Source organism: Hippichthys cyanospilos, chromosome 11 (assembly GCF_059441005.1).
Source record: "Hippichthys cyanospilos isolate Australia breed blue-spotted pipefish chromosome 11, RoL_Hcya_1.0, whole genome shotgun sequence".
Classification (NCBI taxonomy): Eukaryota; Metazoa; Chordata; class Actinopteri; order Syngnathiformes; family Syngnathidae; genus Hippichthys; species Hippichthys cyanospilos.
Window position 1 is genome coordinate 22,423,363 of NC_142379.1, and position 22,999 is coordinate 22,446,361.

The 22,999-nt window shown below is 44.1% G+C and overlaps 2 protein-coding genes and 2 pseudogenes across 2 annotated transcripts in view; 3 read left to right on the forward strand and 1 right to left on the reverse strand.

The window, feature by feature from the left end:
- LOC148416355 (uncharacterized) overlaps window positions 1-22,999 on the reverse strand; it is a 48,485-nt gene that overhangs the window by 12,140 nt on the left and 13,346 nt on the right. The window lies entirely within an intron of this gene.
- The window catches only part of siae (sialic acid acetylesterase), a 38,084-nt gene that overhangs the window by 5,396 nt on the left and 9,689 nt on the right, over window positions 1-22,999 (forward strand). The window contains exons 3-8 of the mRNA XM_088426981.1: window positions 884-1,038; window positions 9,234-9,372; window positions 9,444-9,609; window positions 9,723-9,808; window positions 9,879-10,012; window positions 12,899-13,053. Coding sequence (XP_088283107.1) covers window positions 884-1,038; window positions 9,234-9,372; window positions 9,444-9,609; window positions 9,723-9,808; window positions 9,879-10,012; window positions 12,899-13,053 — 835 coding nt within the window. The remainder of the gene's footprint in view (window positions 1-883; window positions 1,039-9,233; window positions 9,373-9,443; window positions 9,610-9,722; window positions 9,809-9,878; window positions 10,013-12,898; window positions 13,054-22,999) is intronic.
- On the forward strand, window positions 1,279-4,260 carry LOC148416357 (uncharacterized; annotated as a pseudogene).
- Window positions 15,877-18,238, forward strand: LOC148416358 (uncharacterized; annotated as a pseudogene).

Genomic DNA, 22,999 nt, shown 5'->3' on the forward strand with positions numbered 1-22,999 from the left:
ACATATCCAATACACAGACATTTTAACATGTACTTTTTGTAAAGCTCAATTATGTTCATTGAGTTAAAAAAAAATGAATATTTTCGTCAATCTAAATACAGTGATCCCTTGCTACTTTGCGCTTTGATTTTTGCACCCTCGGTCTTTCGCAGATTTTTTTTAGGGGGGGGGGGGGGGGGGGGGGGGGGGCTCTACTGTATTGTGAAGAGACAGCTGCGATGATTTCTTGCGTGCCAGACAGACGAGGTAACTATAAATGCACTTCCCACGGGCCCTCTTCAGACGTGAAACTACTGCAGTGCACATATGTACTTAAATCTTAAATGATTAAACCTTATACACTACAGTAAATGAAAAGTTCCACCTTTCCTTTGAAGTCTCGCGCAGCTGCGGTCGTATTAGCGGTGCGGACATTGAATTACAGACTAATCTGTACATGATCAAACATAACACTGGAGAGTGTACACTTGAAATACTGTTTTATTATGAAAGACATCTAGGAAAGAGATTTCCAACAGTGTGAACTCCAGTAATATAAAAATATGTATAGCATGTGGACTTTTCACATTAAAAAAAAAACAAAAAAACGTATATATATATGTTTATTTATATATATATATATATATAATTTAATTCCTTTTAAATTTTTTAAATTTGAGAACTGGGGGAGCTACTTTGCGGGTTTTACCTTTCACGGGGGGATTCCGGTCCCAATTAACCACGAAAAACGAGGGATCACTATATTTAAAGTGTGCCTGAGAGATAAAACATTTATGCTTGTTATACAGTCCCTCCATATCACAAATTTTCACCAATAGAAGGTGTTTCTGGTATACAATAAATGAGATACAGCTGTAAAGCAATACGTTTCACTATGACACAGGAATCTGGCGAGTCACCATGGAACCCACGGAGGCTGGTGGTCCCTACAATGTGACTGCAATGCTTCAAAACAGTGTGGCTATTCTGACAGATGTGCTGTTCGGTGATGTTTGGCTTTGTAGTGGCCAGAGCAACATGTACTTTAAAACAGCTCAGGTCAGTAAAACACAGCGCCACGAGTCAAAGTGAAAATTATATATATATATATATATATATATATATATATATATATATATATATATATATATATATATATATATATATATATATATATATATATATATATATATATATATATATTGAAGGGAGGTGACACGCAAGAGGCCTAGACACCAACATAGTGCAAACAACACTAGTTACTCAGATATAGTGATACATGTCCGCTCCAGTGATATGAGATTGAGACACTCTAAGATTACAAAGAAGAACATAGCTAGGATTTGTAATCTCGCTAGAAAAATGAGTCAGCATCGAGTAATTGTCTCTGGCCCTCTACTGCAAGAGGCAATGATGAGAGGTTTAGCAGCTTATTCTCGCTTAAAAGTTGGATGGCTAGTTTCTGTAGAGAGCAAGGTTTGTGGTTTTTAGATAGTTGGCCCTCCTTCTGGGGCCGGCCCGACCTGCTGAAGAAGGATGGGTTTCACCCTAACTAGAAAGGTGCCATCACTATTTCTGGAAACATAGATTACTGAGCCTTCCATGACTTCTCACATCAGCATGTCAGGTTGCAAGCGAGGAGTGAGTCTGTTAGAACGGGTGTGGAGTCGTTAAGGCTAGAGTTAACTGGCACTAGGCTGGACTGTTACATCACACATAGTATACTTTGTCTAGGTCACTGCAATTCACACAGTTTCATTACCTAATGCTGAATCCCCTAGCGATAAGATTTCTGTTGAGGTTGTGCTAAATGAGTAATGTAACCATGCTTCCTCAATCGGTCGGATTAGTGACATAGTACCTAAGCAGAATAGTAATACTTGCGTGGTAGCCGTGAACAACCTGATTCCTTCATTATTAACATTGGAAAGAGGTTTTAATTAGTCAAAATACAAACTGAGACCTAAGCATCGTAATCTTATTAATAGTAGTAGTACTAACGCGAAGACTCCAAACCGTGCGGGAAAACTTTCCCTGTTTAAATTAGGCTTTATAAATATGTCACTCTCGATAAAAGCCCTTCTTGTAAATGACCTTATTAGAGACCACTATCCCAAAGTGTTTGGTCTCTGCGAAACCTGGTTAAAACTCAATGAATTCTTACCGATAAATGAGGCCTATCCCCCAAATTTGTGGGTTCAAACGTTGCTCGTCTTTGTAAAAAAAAAAGGGGCGGGGGGTCGCCATAATTTCAGAATCTGGTCTCAAACTTAAAACAAGCTTTAATCACACCTTAAAGACATTTGAGGCTCTTGTGATGCGATCCAGCTCCTCACCACCATTCTATTGTAGCAGTTATTTACCATCCTCCTGGTCCATATTCTGGGTTCTTGGATGAATTCCCTGAATTTATGGCTGATTTAATAACTCATGCGGATAATATATTAATTATGGGTGACTTCACTATTTATATGAACTCCCCGTTGGAGCCACTTACTGTAGCATTTCAAGCAATTAACGATGCACTTGGTTTTACACAACAAATAGAAGCAGCGACACACCAGAATACCAATATCTTAGATTTAGTGTTAACCCGTGGCCTAATTGCCTCAAATGTCATAAGTTTTCGGTATATTAACGCTATGTCTGATCATTATCTTATAACATTCGAAGTCCTAGCTCAATGTGGTCTTATTGACCACAACCAATGCTTTAAGAGCTGTGATATTAATTCATCAACCACAGCTGCACTTTCTGAACTACTGCCTTTGGCAACAGCTGCTTTTCCGTCTTTTATTCGTTTAATCGACAAGTTCACAAACAATTTCAATACAGTTCTTTTAAATTTTTTAAACTCCATAGCACCGTTAAGATTTAAAACTCGTCCGAAGCGGCACACTCCGTGGTTTACAGATGAAACGCGCACGCTCAAATTGTTGAGTAAAATACTTGAGCGTAAATGGCGAACGTTGAAACTCGAGGATTTCTGTCAGGCCTGGTGCTTGCTCAAATATAAAGAGGCTCATGGGTTAGCCAAAACAAATTAGTTTTCCCAAATTATTGGTCTTAATGAATAAAACCCTAAACATTAATTTGATACGGTAGCAAAGCTAACGCAACAGCAGCAGATCAATCATAGCTCCCTCCATTCAGCACACGATTTCATGCAATTTTTTCCTCAGCAGATTCAGCTAATAAGGGACTAAATTAAAAAAATGCAGCGGCACTTACCCTCTCGGGTTCTGTGATTGCTGATGCTAGTTTGGACAGTCAGGTTCATGAAAGTCTGGTAACCCTGTCCCAGTTTGAGTAAGTATCCCTGGAGTGTCTTACACACCTGATATTTGATATTTGACTCAACTCTCTCTTTCCAAACACATAATAAGAACACGATGAGAACGAGAAATGATGAAAGGTGATTTGAAGCCCCCATTTAGCCATGCGCTGGTCAACCATCGCGGGTAATGACATCAACAAACTTGCGGTCCACCTGGCTGGACTGTGGGGAGTACCTGCCCAATGGCTTCGCCTGCTGTCAAGACATCTTTGCACTGGACATTTCCTGCCTAATTTGGCACAGTATGTTTCTGTAATCTGTATTGTGTATCTGTATTTGCCTGTATTGTGTATCTGTGTTTATATTTGGTAACACAGCATCCACTTGGAAGGGTGCTCCTCCCACCTGTGGTCCCTTCTAAAGGTTTATGATTTTCCCCAAGTTGTGGTTTTTGACTTTTTCTTTCCCCTTCTGGGAGCTTTGAGCAAGGGATGCTGTTGTGTACTTATACCAAAAAGAATTCTCTGTACGACTTCTTTTTTGCAAAAGAAGTCTCGATATGACCTCTTTTCACCTGTGAAGCCTTTTGAGGCTTCGGTGATTTGGGACTATACAAATAAAATTTGAATTGATTTGAAAAACGTGATATCGCGGTGCCCCCTCCCACACAGATTTTAATTTCATGTTGTTTTTTTAAATGTGAAAAGTCTTCATTCTATGCATACTATTTAAGACAAATATGACTGCAGTACTGTACACATACAGTCGGCCCCTGGTTTACGAACACCCTATTTTACGAACATTTCGACTTACGAGCGTGGTCCGGAGTTTTTTGTCCCCCACTTACGCACAGACCATTCGCCTTACGAACAATCTGACATGCCGGCTATTGTATTTGTTCATAAATTTTCGCTTTGCCACGTCATCAAAATCAGTAGTTAGAGCTTGTCACGGCAACGTGGAACGATATTGCTCTTACAATGTCACAGTCACTGTCTCAGTCACGGTGTCAGTCACGGTCTCACTCACGGAGATGCTATTGGCTGGCGTCACGTGAATCACAGAAATGCCGATATGCTATTGGCCGAACGCCTTTATCTAGCTTGATGGCACAGCTGGTCGGGACAGAAGGAAGAGAAAATGAGTCAAAAACGGAAGGAATGTTGTGAAGACTTTGCAAACTTTATCTGTTAGACATGGCTTCTAAAATTGTAAGTGGTGGTAAAGGAAGAAGTAAGAGGATGCTGACATTAGAAACCAAGCAGGAGATAATAAAAAAATACGAAGGAGGCGCGTGCATAGTTAACCTTGCTCGTGAGTATGGACGGAACCGCTCGGCAATCTTCTAAGGGCAAGACTTTCCTTGCCGGGGGATGGACCTCGCTCGACAACAAAATGGAGAGGCTTCTTCTATTATGGAATAAAGAGAAGGAAATCGCCGGTGATATGTTTTAGTTTGAGTAAAGTTCTTGTTTAAGAAAGTAAATAAGTTCTGCGGGTTGGTCTCTGCTCACGTCTCCACTCAGCTCAAGTCACGTCGCCCCAGAGGAAAATGTCATTTATCCTTTGTTTATCCATGCTTGTTATATTATCTTTACAGTAGACTATGGTACTGATTTTAAATATGCGTGTAAATTCGTTATGGTTTTAACTATGATTTCGCCACGCGTTGCCAGTCAATGTGGACATACAATTGACCTCGCTTTGCTACATTAGCTAAAGCATTTGCTCATGCATGACACAGTAACGTTGATATGCTATTGCTCTTACAATGTCACAGTCACTGTTTCAGTCACGGTGTCAGTCACGGTCTCACTCATGGAGATGCTATTTTCCGGCGTCACGTCAATCACAGAAATGCCGATATGCTATTGGCCAAACGCCTTTATGTACCTTGATGGCAAAGCTGGTCGGGACGGAAGGAAGGAGAGAAAATGAGTGAAAAACGGAAGGAAGGAATGTTGTTAAGACTTTGCAAATTTTATCTGTTAGACACGGCTTCTAAAACTGCTAGTGGCGGTAAAGGAAGATGTAAGACGATGATGACAATAGAAACCAAGCAGGAGATAATAAAAAAAAAAAAAAAATACGAAGGAGGCGCACGCATGGCTCGTGAGTATGGCCGTAACCGCTCGGCAATCTTCTAAGGGCAAGACTTTCCTTGCCGGGGGACGGACCTCGATCGACAACAAAATTGAGAGGCTTCTTCTATTATGGATTAAAGAGAAGAAAATCGCCGGTGATATGTTCTAGTTTTGAGAAAAGTTCCCGTTTAAGAAAATAAATCAATAAATTCTGCGGGTTTGTCTCTGCTCCCCTCCGCCTCCACCCAGCTCAAGTCACGTCGCCCCAAAGGTAAATGTCATTTTTCCTTTATATATTTATGTTATTTAATTTAACTGTACAGTAGGTTATGTTACTCATTTTTAATACGTGTATAAAGACGTGACGTTTTTACCTAAGGTTTTTGCACGCGTTGCACGCATTCACGAATTAACATAGGTTTGGATTGCCCGTCATACGAGCAGTTCGAGTTACGAGCGTAGCCGCTGAACGGATTAAGTTCGTAACACGGGGGCCCACCGTATTTGCTTAAATCTTAAATGATCAAACCTTATACACCAACTCGGCATTGCACTGCTTTTCAGTTAGTGCAGGGGTCTCCAAACTCGGTCTTCGAGGGCCGCCGTCCTGCATGCTTTCCAGGTGTCTTTCCCCGACACACCTCATTCAAATGATCAGGTCATCAGCAAGCTCAGCAGAAGCCTGATGATGATCCTCATCATTTGCATCAGATGTGTCGGGGAAAGAAACCTGGAAAACATGCAGGGCAGCGGCCTCGACGACTGAGTTTGCAGACCCCTGCACTAACTGAACAGTAGTTTCCACTTTGCATCTTTTGAACTCTCGTGAGCAGCTGCCCGGGCATCGAATTAAAGTGAAGATGCCTTTTATAGTGCCTTTTATACCATAATAATACACTTGAAAAATTCAATTTTAGATTTTCATTGTTCATTTCTATTGTTCATTTCTCCATTGTTGTCTATGTAGGTACACAGACTGGTGTGTGTGTTTGCTCTCGGCGTGCCTACCAGTCACGTGATTGGCTCTCGGAGACCAGGCTGTCAATCAATGTGCTTACTGGCTGTGAGCTGAGCTCACACAGGTGGTTACAAGAGAAGCACAGGAGAGACGAAAGCAAGCTTTAGGATCCTCTTGCCTTTTGTCATAAATTGGAATTTAAAGTGTAAACTCTGTGGATGTCCGAGGAAGTGCTAAACATATTAGGCACGTGACCAGACACGGAAGACACGGAAAAGAGAGGGCATACCAGTACATTTACTGTACAAGGTTTACTCATTGAAGATTAAAGTAAATATGTGTACTGCAGTAGCGGTCCAACTTCCAAGGAGTGCCAATGACAAGTGCATTTATAGATAACTTGCCTACCTGGCATGTCTCTCCGCAATATATTTTTTCTCCCACTAAAAAATCTGCGATGCACTGAGGGCGCGAAGTGAGGGATCACTGTGGTATAGTAAGTGCTATGTACATATAATATACATGTTTATGAATAAAAACATCATAAATAAAAAATATAGATAGGATTTATTTAACTTTAAGTGATGATTTTTGTTCTGGTTATTTACCCTACTGAGGGTAGCCTAGCGCTTAGCCTTAACCTTCGTATTTCTTGATTATCTCCAGCTTCGTTTGCATATAAATCATCTTCGTACTGCTCTCTTAAACATCACAAGCAGTATTGGGACCCGTGGCTAACCCATTCAAGTTTGAATTAAGCAGTAAAATGCATAATGAATAATTATTTTAAGCACTCACACAAGATCCAGTCTTTAGCATGCCACCATTTTGACCGTGACACTGACCAATAGCTGACCAGTATCTTAGGGAGTCGTGATGCAGACCAGCATCTAAGTGACACGTTGCAGCACAGGCAATGTGACGGGAGCAGAAAATAGGAACAATTACCTAAAAATGCCTGATATTGGAAACAAAACTACAAATACAGCCAACCCCTCGTGTCATGACAGTTGTTTTTCTCATAAAGGGGGAAAAGGTACTGTGTGTGTATATATATATATATATATATATATATATATATATATATATATATATATATATATATGCAGTGGGCCCCCGGGTTACGAACTTAATCCGTTCAGCGGCTACGCTCGTATCTCGAATTGCTCGTATAGCGGGCAATCCAAACCCATGTTAATTCGTGAATGCGTGCAACGCGCGCCGAAGCCTTAGGTAAAAACGACACACTGTATACATATATTAAAATTGAGTGACATAATCTGCTGTACACTTGCATTATATAATAACTACAATGGATAATTAGCTTTTACCTTTGAAAGGACGAGACTTGAGCTGGGTGTAAGGAGAGGGGGGCAGAGTCCGAAGCTCAAAGATAACACGGCGATAGATATGCTATTGGTCTTACAGTGTTACAGTAACTCTTTCAGTCAGGGTGCAAATCACGCAGATACTAAAACATCATCCTCTTATTTCTTTCTTTACCGCTGCTAGTAATTTTAGAAGCTATGTCTAACAGATAAAGTTTGCAAAGTCTTCACAACATTCCGTTTTTCACTAATTTTCTCTCATTCCTTCCATCCTGTCCCATCAAGCTGGATAAAGGCGTTCGGCCAATAGCATATCGGCAATTCTGTGATTGACGTGTGACGCCGGCCAATAGCATCTCCGTGAGTGAGACCGGGTGACCTTAATGGACCAATAGCATATTCGCATCTCCGTGACTGACTGATAATTATTCGCACTTTTTTTTTTAAACGGTTGGAATGTATTGACAATTAATTTAAAAAAAAAACACACATTTAAACCAATGACAATTCTTTGTCCTGCAATCGGCACATTTAATTTCATGTCAGCTGTTTTTCCCTTTAGCTGTACAAACACTACACTTAAATGGTAATACTGTATATTTAGACACCGTGAGTGAGACAGTCAGTGTGACGTTGTAAGAGCAATAGCGTTCACGTTACTGTCACAGTATCTACTGATGATTGATGATGACTCTACTGTTGATTTTATTGACGCAATTAAACGAGAACATTTCTACATACTCAATGGCCGGCATGTCGAATTGCTCGTAAGGCGAGAGGTTTGTTCGTAAACGGAGGACAAAAATCTCCCTGATCCACGCTCGTAAGGCGAATGAATTGTTCGTAAATCAGGGTGCTCGTAAGCCGGGGGCCGACTGTATTATATATATATATATATATATATATATATATATATATATATATATATATATATATATATATATATATATATACACTCTATATATATATTGTGGCATCACAAGGGGACGTGTAGTAGAGGGCCGCTACTTCCCCTTCTGTGCACCAATGCCACAACCCAAAAAATGGCTGAGATGCCGAGGACTCCAATGCCCAGCATGCCTCACGGCCTCAACAGGTGTAGCTGATCAAGTAATGGGATAAAAGCCGACCTGGCTGATTGAAGCGAGAGACGGGGCTGCTGAGGCCGAGAGACGTGAAGCAAGAGAGTGCCACCAAAGACAAAGCCAGAGAGTTGTGAGAACAGGTTTTATTTGGACTTTGACCGTTTTTGAACTGCTTTAAGTTGTACTTTGTGCGCCAGTTTTGGAATCCTGTGAACAGACTTTATTTCAAGTTTTTGCATTTTGATCATATATCTTTCCTGCTTTCGTTTGTACTTTGTAAAGAGAATAGTTTTGAACTCTAAGAGCCAACCTGATTTTGATTGCTGACTTTTGACCACCTGTTTTGATATAGTTTCTTTGAACTTTGAATGACAAAATAAACATTTTATTGAGAACATCTGACCTCTGTGACCCCATCTGCCCTGTCACACCCCACGCGACCCCACTATATATATATATATATATATATATATATATATATATAGACACACACACACAGTAATCAAAGGTCATCTTTGCTAGATTTTCAACGCATCTGAAGAACTCGCTCTTGCATCCAAGTATCCACATGTGAGGCCTTTTATGGTTGCCTTGAAGACAAGTCAATCTGAGCTGACTGATCTGTTTGGAGTGGCGCTTCCATGGTCTGTGCCTAACACTGGTAAGCATGTGGTTTGTTTGTCCATGGCCTCATTCAAAGAATGTTTTTTAAGAAGGCAATTCTGTTTTCAGATAGTGTGTCACAGTTCTCAGCAGTGTGTTGGCTCTTTGGACGTTACATGTATAAGAACCTGAAGTACCCGATAGGACTGGTTGAGTCCTGTTGGGGAGGCACTCCCATCGAAGCTTGGTCCTCCTCAAGAGCACTTCAGCAATGTGGACTGGACACAAATAAGAAGTAAGTATCGTATACTACAAATGATGTCTGTCAGAAGCCCAAATGTGTGCTGAAGGATTAAGAAACCAGTCTGTGATTGGGGACTACTTAATCAAAAAAGCGTTTGTCTTCAGTTCACAAACTGACAATTCTGTCCTGTGGAATGCAATGATCCACCCACTGCTCAACATGACACTCAAGGGAGCCCTCTGGTACCAAGGTACCATGCATTCAGAACCCATTCAGTTGAGCCCATTGCTTTTGGTGAGATGTTTTATTTTTTTTTGTAGGTGAAAGAAATACAAATTATCATCAAAACAAGTACAACTGCTCTTTCCCTGCCATGATTGATGATTGGAGGATGGCATTTCATCAGGGCTCAGATAAACAGACTTCCAAAGATTTTCCCTTTGGATTTGTCCAGGTATTTTCACGAGACATGTTTTGCCTTTTTGATGATTTATTTTTAGACGGTAAATTAATTGACAACAATCATTAAATTAATCATATTTTTGAAATTGAATCTTTGAGACTCCCCTCAATGACCCGTCACCTTACTGTGTGTCCCTGTGTGGGGTTTTATGCCTCTGGCAAGGTCACCCATGGCAAACAGTTCTCAGATGAGGGACCATACCAAGCAAAGCTCACAGACACCTTCTCATGAGTAAAATAATTTGAATTGGTTTTCAGATTCCCAAATGCTGGTTAACCATAGCCACCCCCCCCCCCCTCTGGAGCCAGGCTGAGAGATGGGGCTTGCTGGCAAGTGGCAGGGCCTGCACCCATGGGGCTCGGCTTGGTACAGACCGAAGAGTTAATAAAGGGGTCATGTGCCCCGTGAGCTGGACGGTGGCCAAAGGTCTTGGCCCTAAAATCCGCATCTGCAGAAGCTAGTGCTAGGGACATATAATGTCAACTCTCTGGTAGGGTAAGAGCCTGAGGCAGAAGAGTTCCATCTAGACATGTTGGACTTACCTCCACACACAGCTTGGTTTCAGGTACCAGTCTTCTCGAGAGGAATTAAACCATCTTCCACTCTGGAGCTGCCAATGGGGAGAGGCATGGAGTGACCATATTTATGCCTGGCTTGGCATGTATACATTAGGGTTCTGCCAAATGAACGAGAGGGTAGCCTCGGTCCGCCTTTGGATATGGAGAAGGGTCTGACTGTCGTTTGTGCCTATGTGCCAGACAGAAGTTCAGAGTACCCATCCTTTATGGAGACCTTGGAAGGGTGTACTTTAGAGCGCGCCCTCTGGGCACTCCCTTGTTCTTCTGGGGTATTTCATTACTCATGTGGGCAACGACAGTGACAATGGAGGGGCGGGATTGAGGGTAATGCTTCCCCACTGATCTGAAACCGAGTGGACTACTGTGCTCATCATGGATTGTACATAATGAACTCCATGTTCAAGCATAAGGGTGTCCATGCATGCACTTGCAGCCAGGAAACCCAAGGCCGCTGTTCAATAATCGATGGCCGCAGTTCAATGATCAACTTTGTGTCATCAGAAATTTGGCCATATGTTTTGGCCATTCGGCACTCAAGTGGAGTGGGGCAGTGCTGTCAATTTACTAATCTGGTAGTGTGTTGGCTCCAGTGGAGGGGAGAATGTCAGTCTGACCTGGCTGATTCAAATGTATTGTGAGGGTTTCCTGGTCAATTGTAATATGATCCCTTGTCAGAAGGAGTTTAAACTCCCACCTGTGGCAGAGTTTCTCCCACGTTCTGGGAGAGGCGGGTGACATAAAGTCAGAGTGGACCATGTTCCGTGCCACCATTGTGGAATTGTGGCCATAAGGTAGTCAGTACTTGCAGTGGCGGAAATTCTCGAACCTAGTGGACGTGAGTAGTAAGGGATGCTGTCAAGCTAAAGAAGCCATCCTATTATATGTTTTTGGCCTGTAGAAGCCGAGAGGCAGCTGACAGGTACCAGCTAGCCAAACAAATTGCGGATTTGGTCGTCACTGAAGTAAAAACTCGTGTGTATAGAGTTCAGTGAGGCCATTGAAAAAAAAACCATCTGAATTTAGGGAAATTCTGGTCTACTGTCAGGTGTCTTGGCAGGGGGAAGCAGTGCAGCATTAACACTATGAATAGTGGGGACAGGGCACTACTGACCTCAACTCAGGATGTAGTGAGTCAATGGGTAGAATAATTTGAAGACCTTCTCAATTCCACTGACACGTCTTCCTCTGAGGATGCAGAGTTTGGAAATGGATTTGGGCTCTCCTCTATCTGGGGCTGAAGTCACAGAGATGGTCAAAGAACTTCTTGGTGGCAAGGCCCTGGGGGTAGATGAGATACCCCTGGAGTTCCTAAAGCTCTGCATGTTGTAGGGGTGTGCTGGTTGATACGTCTCTACAACATCATGTGGACAGTGCCTCTGGATTGGCAGACCGGGCTAGTGGTCCCAATTTTTAAGGAGGGGGATAGGAGAGTGGCCAGAGAGGAATCACACTCCTCACCAACCCCGGTAAGGTCTGTTCAGTGGTGCTGGAGAGGAGGGTCGATCAGGAAGCTTTAGGAGGAGGACATTATCAAGCACTAACGTGAGTTGCGGCTGACATTAGTTTGAGACGACGCGCTTGCTAACCATTTTCCTATTTTTTTTTTGATCAGTGATCGGATGGAAACCGCAACTCAGTAAATCCTTTAACACATGTAAGGGCATTCCGGACAGAAGACTAATGGGATTGGTCCTTTCATTTGATTTCAGTGCTTTATGGAGTCATTTTATGAGCTGAATTAAGGCCTTATCTACATGTAGCCAGGGTTCTTGCAAACTAGCAAAAAATGTCTCTGGTTTGCCCTATTTGTCATACTTGGCCAGGCTCTTTTTTTTTTTTCATCAAAACTGAAACTTTCAAAACCTCGGCCAAAGTGGGGATTTGCCCTATCCTCTGGTTTCGTGCGTGCGTGTAACTAGTTTAAACCGGAGATTTGCGTCATCGCGCTACTTTTTTTTTCCCCGCCAAAGATGCAGATATTGGTGACGTCAGAGGTGGAAGTTATTTCTGATTGGACAGAATTTGGCAACATTACTTCCTCCTCACAACTTGGCTTGCTTGTAAGTGAATGGGTTCGTATCAACGTGATTTTTTTGAAATAAACAAACAATAAAAACAATGAGGGAGAGGTTACATGTAGAGAAGGCCCCAAACTCCTCCGGCCCGCGGGGTCATACATTTGACACCCCTGTTAATCAGCCCTATTACATATACCATAGGAGCCTTCCACCAGTTAGAAGATTGTTTGTTTGTCCAGCTGTATGTCTTTCAAGACAGTAATTGACTTCTCCTTCTTCAGCTGTCCACCAAAATAAAAGGCTCCACGGATGATGGATTTCCAAACATTCGCTGGCATCAGACAGCTGACAAAGGCTTTGCTCCCAACTCTCGTATGCAGAGAACCTTCATGGCTGTGGCTTTGGATTTGCCAGATGAGACTTCACCATACGGCACGTAAGAAAAACTTTTAAAGGAACAATTTTTAAGATTTAGACCGTTTTTCTAAAATCGCAACAAATTAAATGATTATAAATTTCAAAAACTTGCAAATAAATGTGTTCTTAACGAACAACAGAATGTTTTAAATATAATTGTACATCTGGTTATGATTAAATTACATTACATGGCGGGGGTGACACTCCTCCGGAGGCTACCATGTCTGTTTAGCTACGGACAATGGTAAATGCAGCACCTTCCACTGTCCATAATGAAAAACTCTAAAAAATCTTACACATTGTCCCTTCAAGTGACCTACACTGTTTGAATTGAATTCCCTCTATTTTAATCCTTGGATGCATGAATGACCTACACTTTTTTATGTGTGGGGTAAAAAAATGACCTCCATTGGAATCAATGCGTTTTTGCAATAAACTTATGACATTTCTTTAATTTTGGTGCAAGATGATGATTATTTATTATATTTTGTTTAACAAAAGGGTGCCTTCAATTATTTTTAAATATTCATCCATCACTTTTTATTCACATTTGATTACAAAACCGTCAATCAGGTATCAAAAATGTTTGTCTGTGGAGAACAAACAGAGAATGAACATACAGTTCACATACCAATATCCTCTCTTTTCTCCTGGTGTGCAACTTTTACAAACTTCTTGCTTCTGGCTGTGATGATTGCACACAAGATTACTAATTTCCAGCAGCAATGAGTGGTTTTGCAACCCTTGTTGCTTGGACACATTTCTTTTGATTCTGTAGGCCTTGTGTGCTTTTCTCCTGTGGCTGGATTGCATCTTTTGCACGTGTTCCCATTACTTCACGGATATAATTTGGTAGGTTTTGAAGGAAATTCATATTTTTCAAATTCAATTTATAAATAAAATAGTATGTACATGGAACTGTATTATTCTAATAAAGATTGAGACGATGCAATGTCAGTATATGGTCCTGGCCCAGGGGAAGTGGGGACAAGTCGGCACCTCCAAAAGGAACAGATGGCATCCCCCGACCACACCAGGAACAAAAGGCTAGGTGTGGCCTTCAAGAGAAGATATCAGTCAGGGTTTTATGGTGCTCAGACTTCCTCCCGCTTCAAAGAATGGCCGGCAGAACAAAGACTTTTGAAGACACCATCCCCACGCAAACAGACCCGCACACACGCACACACCGACAGACACGCACGCACGTGCACGCACACACACACACCGACAGGCACGCACGCACGTGCACGCACACACACACACACCGACAGGCACGCACGCACGTGCACGCACACACACACACACACCGACAGGCACGCACGCACGGGCACGCACATACACACACACTTGCAATCCACAGTGGGACTAGATGACCCGGAAGGGTATAAGAACTGAATGTTGAATGTGAAACGTTGCCATTTTTCTGCTCGGACCCGCGGCAGGACTGGCCCGAGGCCTCGTGTACTTTCCCACTCTGTCTGGATTAAATCGATTGTTTCACTATGTTGTGGTATGGGCGATCTTTCAACAAAAACGAACACGCTAGGAACTAGTTTAAGGCAGGAAGCTTTTTCTAGATTCCTTCAGTTGGTGACCCCGACGTGATTCTTGGAAGATCAGGTTGAAAGGACAGAGGAGTGGGCAGAGATTTTGCCGGACTTTGGTCTCCCTGGTGCACCAAAAGAAAGGTAAGCAGAAACCTGTTGTATATCCGAATTCTGCTAGATTGAGTATTCTAAATTTTGGGAGACTGAAGATATGGTGATATCTCTGTAAGTACGATTTTTGCTTTTGTGTTTATTTTAAGCGTTAATTCGACCGTGGTAGTCGGAGTCCACGGAGCGGTATTGAGTTGAGCAAAGAGGCTCGTGTCCCGTCGTAGCTGACGCAGCCCCGGACGCGGGGGGGCATTGTAACGTTTCCGTATACGTTGGGGATTTGGGACCCTCAAAAACGGCTAGGGACTTTACTGTGTGTACAGTAGTTTTGTTTTTGTGTTAATTTTAAGCATCAATCCGACCGTGGCAGTCAGAGCCCACGGATCGGCGGGAAATTGATCGCGAGTTTTGTTTTTGTGTTAATTTTAAGCATCAATCCGACCGTGGCAGTCAGAGCCCACGGATCGGCGGGAAATTGATCGCGAGTTTTGTTTTTGTGTTAATTTTAAGCATCAATCCGACCGTGGCAGTCAGAGCCCACGGATCGGCGGGAAATTGATCGCGAGTTTTGTTTTTGTGTTAATTTTAAGCATCAATCCGACCGTGGCCGTCAGAGCCCACGGATCGGGGGGAAATTGATCGCGAGTTTTGTTTTTGTGTTAATTTTAAGCATCAATGCGACCGTGGCAGTCAGAGCCCACGGATCGGGGGGAAATTGATCGCGAGTTTTGTTTTTGTGTTAATTTTAAGCATCAATCCGACCGTGGCAGTCAGAGCCCACGGATCGGCGGGAAATTGATCGCGAGTTTTGTTTTTGTGTTAATTTTAAGCATCAATCCGACCGTGGCAGTCAGAGCCCACGGATCGGGGGGAAATTGATCGCGAGTTTTGTTTTTGTGTTAATTTTAAGCATCAATCCGACCGTGGCAGTCAGAGCCCACGGATCGGCGGGAAATTGATCGCGAGTTTTGTTTTTGTGTTAATTTTAAGCATCAATCCGACCGTGGCAGTCAGAGCCCACGGATCGGCGGGAAATTGATCGCGAGTTTTGTTTTTGTGTTAATTTTAAGCATCAATCCGACCGTGGTAGTCAGAGCCCACGGATCGGGGGGAAATTGAGCGCGAGTTTTGTTTTTGTGTTAATTTTAAGCATCAATCCGACCGTGGTAGTCAGAGCCCACGGATCGGTGGGGAAATTGAGCAAGTGAATTTTTGCTTTTGTGTTCATTTTAAGCGATAATTTAACCGGGTTAGAGGACGCGGATTAGTGTTGAGTTTAGTGGCAAAAGCGCTATTGACGACAATTTCGGGAGATGAGTACGCCGCCAGTGAGTTCGGAGGAGGAATGGGCTGTAGAATGCCGTGAATTTGGTTGTAATAGGCATGGTATACGGTGGCATAAAACCCTGGATGAATTGTGGAAGGAACTAGAAAGTCAGTTGTTGGCGGGCGTGGAAAAGAAGAGGCATAAAATAAAACAAGCTGAGTGGACAAAAGTGTGGGGGAAATGGAAGGAAGACAATAAAATTAATAGAGATAAATGTACATTTGCTCATGTGGCTAAAGATTTTCAGATGAAAGAAAGGGAAGTAATTGCATTGGGTAAAGATTTGAGGGAGAAGATAGAGGGAAGTGGATGGTTGCAGAAGAGAAGTCTGACTAAGGAAGTATAGGAGTATGATAGGCTGCGGCGACATTTGCATGAAATGTGTTTGATGATGACTGCTGTGGCTGCTGGTCAGGAGGAAAAGAGGGTCACTTTGACCCACCCTTGGGGGTTGCAAAACAGGGCAGGACCGCTGCACCCCCGAGCACACTGAGCCATCCCAAACTGCATCTAATGGTCAAAGAGTAGCTCTGCTAGCCTCAGTTTACGAACTGGGTAAGGAAGAAATTTTTGTAGGGACTGCCAATACTGAAAGGACTGACTGACTAAAACTTGTTGTAGAGGACATTGGCGGGGGAAATCGACAGGAAATTGTGGTGACTGACCAGACGACCCCCAACCCAAAGACATACAACTGGACAGAGCAGTTGGACAGGCGAACTGTGGACAATGTGCATCCCTAGGTCCAGAGTGGTTGTCCTTAGAGGACAAATTAAGAGCCAGCACGGCAAAAGATCACACGCAGCAGCAGGAGGGTGTAGACACAGACATTGAGACAGGGGAGGGGGGGAACCCATTGTTTGATTTCACACTCCCCCCTCCAACTGACTTCTCACACCCTGCCACATACATGCGACGCGCGCACTCAACAGAGGATGACTGGAGAAGACAAGAAACAAATGACAACAACTGTTTGACCCCTAATTATAAAAAGAGTCAGATCAGACCACAATCTGGATTTCAAACTAGATCATCTGATAGATATACCCGACGAATGAGAAATTACCCCATGATACCAGCCCCTCGTGGGTTAGTTTGTCAAGAAATAACGTTGAAAAATTTAGATTTTTTGCAGAAGAGGCTCCCCGCATTAATGGGCGGCGCCAAGCCCTGGATCCAAGCTTTCAAGAGGCACACTGATGGTATGAATTTGGCTTGCGGCGACATGGTAAGATAAATCCAGGCATGTTGTTCCTCAATTCACCAATCTGACGAAGTCCTGAGGCGTTCTGGCCTTGATATGGTTGAACCCGATTGGTTGTTTGCTCCTTTCACCATGCGACTGTTTGCTGTGCTCCAGGATCTCTTTCCTCCTTCCGCGTCAGCCGCAGCAAAACTTCCAGACTTGAAACCCACCGTGGATCCCGCTGCACACCTCAATGCCTGCCAGGCCGCGTTGACAGATAAGACCAGTTCACATCCATCTTGCGACATGCCGCCTTGCGTGATTTGTAGACATGTGCATCTAGACACGCTTTCCATGGAGGTCAGGGAGAAGCTTTCTGAAGACCCTGATCTGCTGGAAGGTAATGACGGTTATTTTAATCAACATGTGACTCACCACATAAAATTATATTTTCACAGGCAAAACAAATCAGATGAGGGAGTGAAAGGAATGCAGGAACGGCTTCTGAGACTCCAATTAGCACAAGCGCGGAACAAGCAAAGGACACAAAGTCCAAAAAGGGGGTGGCAGATCAACGGATGTGGATGGTTGAGGGACGGCCGGCGAGAGGCAGAGGGGCGTGTCGTGGAAGGGGGAACACCAACGGAGGTCAAGGCGGCTCTCGCCAAGCTCCAAATCTAGGCTGCTTCAGGTGTGAAAGTATGGACCATTGGTGGAGACAATGCACGTTTCCTTGGCCAGAACAAAGCCAGCACCAGGGCCCTCCTCCCCCGAGGGGAGACAGAGGAAGACAACCTCCACGAAGCAAGGACTGGGGCAGCGTGGCCCTGCACCCTGGCGACAACAACAACTAAGCAAGCCACACTAGCAGGCGGTCATCAGCCACCTCTCTGCAGCTGAGGACAACTGGGCCAAAGATGGGTTTTGTTGGTCTTCCCACAACTCTACCTGTCTCCACACCACAAAATGACTTCTTTTGCTGGCAAGACCTGTGAACAAAGACACAAGCAGCCATCTACATGAACTAAAGGAGGGAGGGAATGTCTACTTGACTCTCCTCCGGTGGAAACCCTGAATCGACTTGTTCTCCTCCTGCCTCAGCCGACCCTCTCCATCTCACATTGTTGTATGCCTGCAACAATGATTTAATTATAACGAAGCATTTCAAACAGTCAAAGGCGATGAGTGGAAATTGACTAGTTACCAAATTTTTGTGGAGAGACGAGGCATTGCGACGTACACATCACTGACAGATAAGCGATCTCCATTGTTCATGATAGGTGAGTCATTCACACCACACATAACTGGCTGTAGGCGCAGGCTGGGAGGCAGGTGAACTGGGACCCATGGTGTGGTAATGCCAATTGGCCAGTGATTGAACACAAAGTGAAATTTCCTTGGTAATGTATTCCCAGAGCAATGAATGTTTTTGTATCCAGGCTGACGCTGTGGATCCCGGGTTGCTGGAGCATGTTACACGCTCTCGATTTCACGGCAGGGAGCTCGCGGACCACAAGGACGCCGCTCCGCTTTTGGACAAGTTGCCGGACTCGTTGTGGTCCGGGGGCCCCGCTGACATAAGTTTTTGCCACCCCGTTCTTCCGGTACCATTCAAAGTGACACATCATCATTTTGGCGGGCTCCAATGCACATGCAAACCTAAGTCGGCAGGTCGCATTATTAACACGTTAATTGCTGTGGGAGGTCGAAGTCTTTGAGTTATCAGACTTCTCCTATAACACTCCCATTCTCCCAATTTTTGAAAGCGGATTGTGTAAATTGCCATATGGCATGTGACCTTCGGAAAATTAACAAAAAGACTGAAAACTCCTTGCATTCTTGTGCCGCTATCAAACATCGCAGTTTGAGCGGGTTGAGCCCGACAATGCAATGGTTCACTGTGATTAAATTGGCTAATGCATTTTCTGACTGCTACTGGCAGAAGAGTAAAGACAATATTTTGCTATTAGATTTAACGGCTGTACATTACAATACACACACGTCTCCCAAGGCAGGAGGCCAAGCCCTGGGATTTTCGAAGTCAGTTTTTGCGCGAAGTGCGACAAACGGAAAAGGTACCGGAGGGCGCTATTTGATCCAAAATGTTGACGACGTCTTAATTGGTGGGTTGACTTAAATCCGTCTAACAACTACTTCTTTTTATCTTACTCGACTTGGTGAATTGGGGTTCAAAGTGTCACAGAACAGGTTACAGTGATGCTGACGACAAGTGCTATTTTTGACATGACTGCGTTGAGATAACGACCCGAGACTTAAAAGCCGGACAAGACTTTCGTGGTGTCCTCTCCGAGGGGATAGGGTCTCCTTCACCAACGGCTGTTGCTGGAGGAAAACTTTAGGACCTGCTTGTCAACGCCGCAGGTGTGGAGGCCCCTGACCCGGAGGAACCGACCTCAGACCTCCAGACCGTTTTGACGATCAGCGACTTCCGGCGGTGGAATTAAAGGCCGTGTGGGTAGCCCTTGAATTGGCAGAACGGTAAAAGGTGACAATTTTTTCTGATTTGACTGGTGTTGTTGGTTGCCTGTAAATGGACCTTTCCGCCTGGCAGAGTCAAGTGTTTGTTACAGCTTCCAGGGATTTAGTGGCTCACATGGACTTGGTTGGACAATATGAAGGACAGACCAGCAGAAATGGCAGTCAGTGGCACGGGGAAAACCTAATCTACCAACGCAGAGACTAAAGCAGCTGTGAGTGACCAGTCTGAGGTGTCGGGACTTGGCGTTTAAAGAGGTAAAAGTGAGTTGAGCGTGAAGTGGTTACGTATGGAGAACAAATGAGACTTTGGTTCAGCCCGCCGAGAGGGCCAAGACGTGTGGTGCTGCCACTTGGCGACTGCATGGTTGTGTCTTGGACGACACCCATGGAGTGACCCACAAGAATAATGTGTCCATATTGTCTAGACTCCGTCACTGGTGGCACCCTGATCTGCTCGCTAAAAGCTTTAGTTTAAGAATTAGATATAATTTGTCATGAAGGAAAAGAATTGTTGTATAAATGAATGGAGTGTATGGAATGTTAGTGTGAAAAGAATTGTAGTATGAATGAAAAGGGGTGTATGAAATGGTAGAGTATGGGCCCCACGACTAAAACGAAATTACATCACACAGAAACCGGCCGGTGCCCAATATTGTAGTGGACTATACTGATGTGTTGGTCTAAGTCCAGGGCAAAAGGTACCTTTTTAATTATTTTTCAGTTATTGTCGAGACTCTCAGGATCAATCAATCATTCAATTATTGTCACGGCTTTTTCAGGACCCCAAAGACCTAACCCTGTGCTGAATAGGAGGCGCTGTCTTTGATCAAAGCTCTTATCAATCGGCTCACAGGTTCCCGCGGATCGGTAGATCTAACAGCGGTTCACATTTCAATACAACCTCATTGGCTACGGTTGAGGAAATGATGGGCCCCAAACTTAAATTTGGGCCAATGTGGCATTCACAATCACAGGCCCATGTGGAGCGCATGAATACAACTCAAACAACGCCTCACATATAGGTGCGCTCAGACAGGGCTGAATTGGCTCCAAGCCCTGTCGTTGGCGTTGTTTTCCATCAGACAATCTGTAAATCGCCAGAAAGGGTTCACACATTTTGGACTCCTGACTGGCCGTCTGGTGCCGGGTCCATCCTTGGGTTTGCTCCGCCCAGACCTGGATCCCTAAAGGGTATAGGCCCTACTGGGAGCAACTGCCGTCACTGGTCTCTTCTCTTTGCATTGTGCATCTGCCGGTGTGAGAGGGGGGCACATTCGCCGGACCTTCCATTGGTTGGGTCCATTCAAAATTAGTGCATGAACCTCTTACGACCCAGGTGTCAAAGTCAAGGCCCGGGGGCCAGATCCGGCCCGCCACCTCACTTTTTGTGGCCATTGAAATGCTGATTTGACTTCAAGTTTCTAACTAAAATACCAAAATTGCGAGCTGTCTTTAACTTTTGAAAATTGGGGGGGGTGGAAGAACAAACATTTTCTTGTTCTCCAAATTTCTTTGGAACAGTTTTTGCCGGCTTCTGATATCAAATCTTGGTGAAGGTGTGATCAACACACTTAAAATGTATTTGAATTCACAGTCATTCCGGCCCTCTGACAGAAACTATCACTACAATGCGGCCCAACATACAAATTTGTTTGACACCACTGTCTTACGGGGTTCAGCTGGGCTCATTGGGGGACAGGTGGTACCACGTGTCAAAGACATGTCCTGCCCCTTTGAGAATTATTTTTTGTGGGTTATTTTTGTTTTTTGCTGTTTTGTTTTTAGATGTTCTTCTCTCATTTTCCTTTTCCATTCACTCTTTATTCTTGAAAACTGCTTTCTGGGGTTGTTTATGTATTTTTTGAGGGTGTTCAATTGTTTGTCTAACAATTTAACAAAAGGGGGTACGCTGTCCAGGGATATTATGGAGTAGTATTTCTGCAATTGAATTAAGTTTATGTAATGTTTTCGGTGCTTCTATCCATTTTGTGCTTGGTGCTTCAACATGAGTGTTTCACAGCCTTCCTAAAGACACTGGTGGTCCTGGCTCCCCCGGAGCCGACGTGCGATTGCTGCCTTTGATGTAGGAGGTAACGCCTGGGGTGCAGCGGACGACCCCACCAATTTAGATGCAATCGGCATCCCCCGCAAGTCCCAACAGTGCTTGCGGCTAGATAACAGCAGGGGTTGAAAGTATATTGGTTTGGGACCACACCCAATGGAATGCAATTGATCAATCTTCAGCATAACCAAATTTAGCCTCTTGTGTAACCAATGTCTGTTAATTTGTAGACTATGTCCAGAGTGGACAACGACCTCTTCCATTCTGTCATGTCATTGTTTTGGGGCGCATGGAAGGGCTTTGTTGTCACTTTGGGAACCACAGTTTTGATAGTTTTGGGTGAGCTATTGCAGGGCGGTTTTTGTATTTTCTCTTGCTTCAGTCGTTTGTCCCCAGGATCATGCACGTGGCTTTCGGGGACAAGGACCCAATTGGGCAACTACATCTTGTGTCGCTGGATCCTGACCCAATTCAGGTGGAGGCAGCTGGCTGTCCTCCTGGCTATGGCACTGTTGCCATGTGTATATATCCTTTTGGTGTGTGACCTCTAATAATAATTAGAGGTCAATTGGGGGATTGAAGGAAATTCATATTTTTCAAATTCAATTTATAAATAAAATAGTATGTACATGGAACTGTATTATTCTAATAAAGATTGAGACGATGCAATGTCAGTATATGGTCCTGGCCCAGGGGAAGTGGGGACAAGTCGGCACCTCCAAAAGGAACAGATGGCATCCCCCGACCACACCAGGAACAAAAGGCTAGGTGTGGCCTTCAAGAGAAGATATCAGTCAGGGTTTTATGGTGCTCAGACTTCCTCCCGCTTCAAAGAATGGCCGGCAGAACAAAGACTTTTGAAGACACCATCCCCACGCAAACAGACCCGCACACACGCACACACCGACAGACACGCACGCACGTGCACGCACACACACACACCGACAGGCACGCACGCACGTGCACGCACACACACACACACCGACAGGCACGCACGCACACACACACACACACCGACAGGCACGCACGCACGGGCACGCACATACACACACACTTGCAATCCACAGTGGGACTAGATGACCCGGAAGGGTATAAGAACTGAATGTTGAATGTGAAACGTTGCCATTTTTCTGCTCGGACCCGCGGCAGGACTGGCCCGAGGCCTCGTGTACTTTCCCACTCTGTCTGGATTAAATCGATTGTTTCACTATGTTGTGGTATGGGCGATCTTTC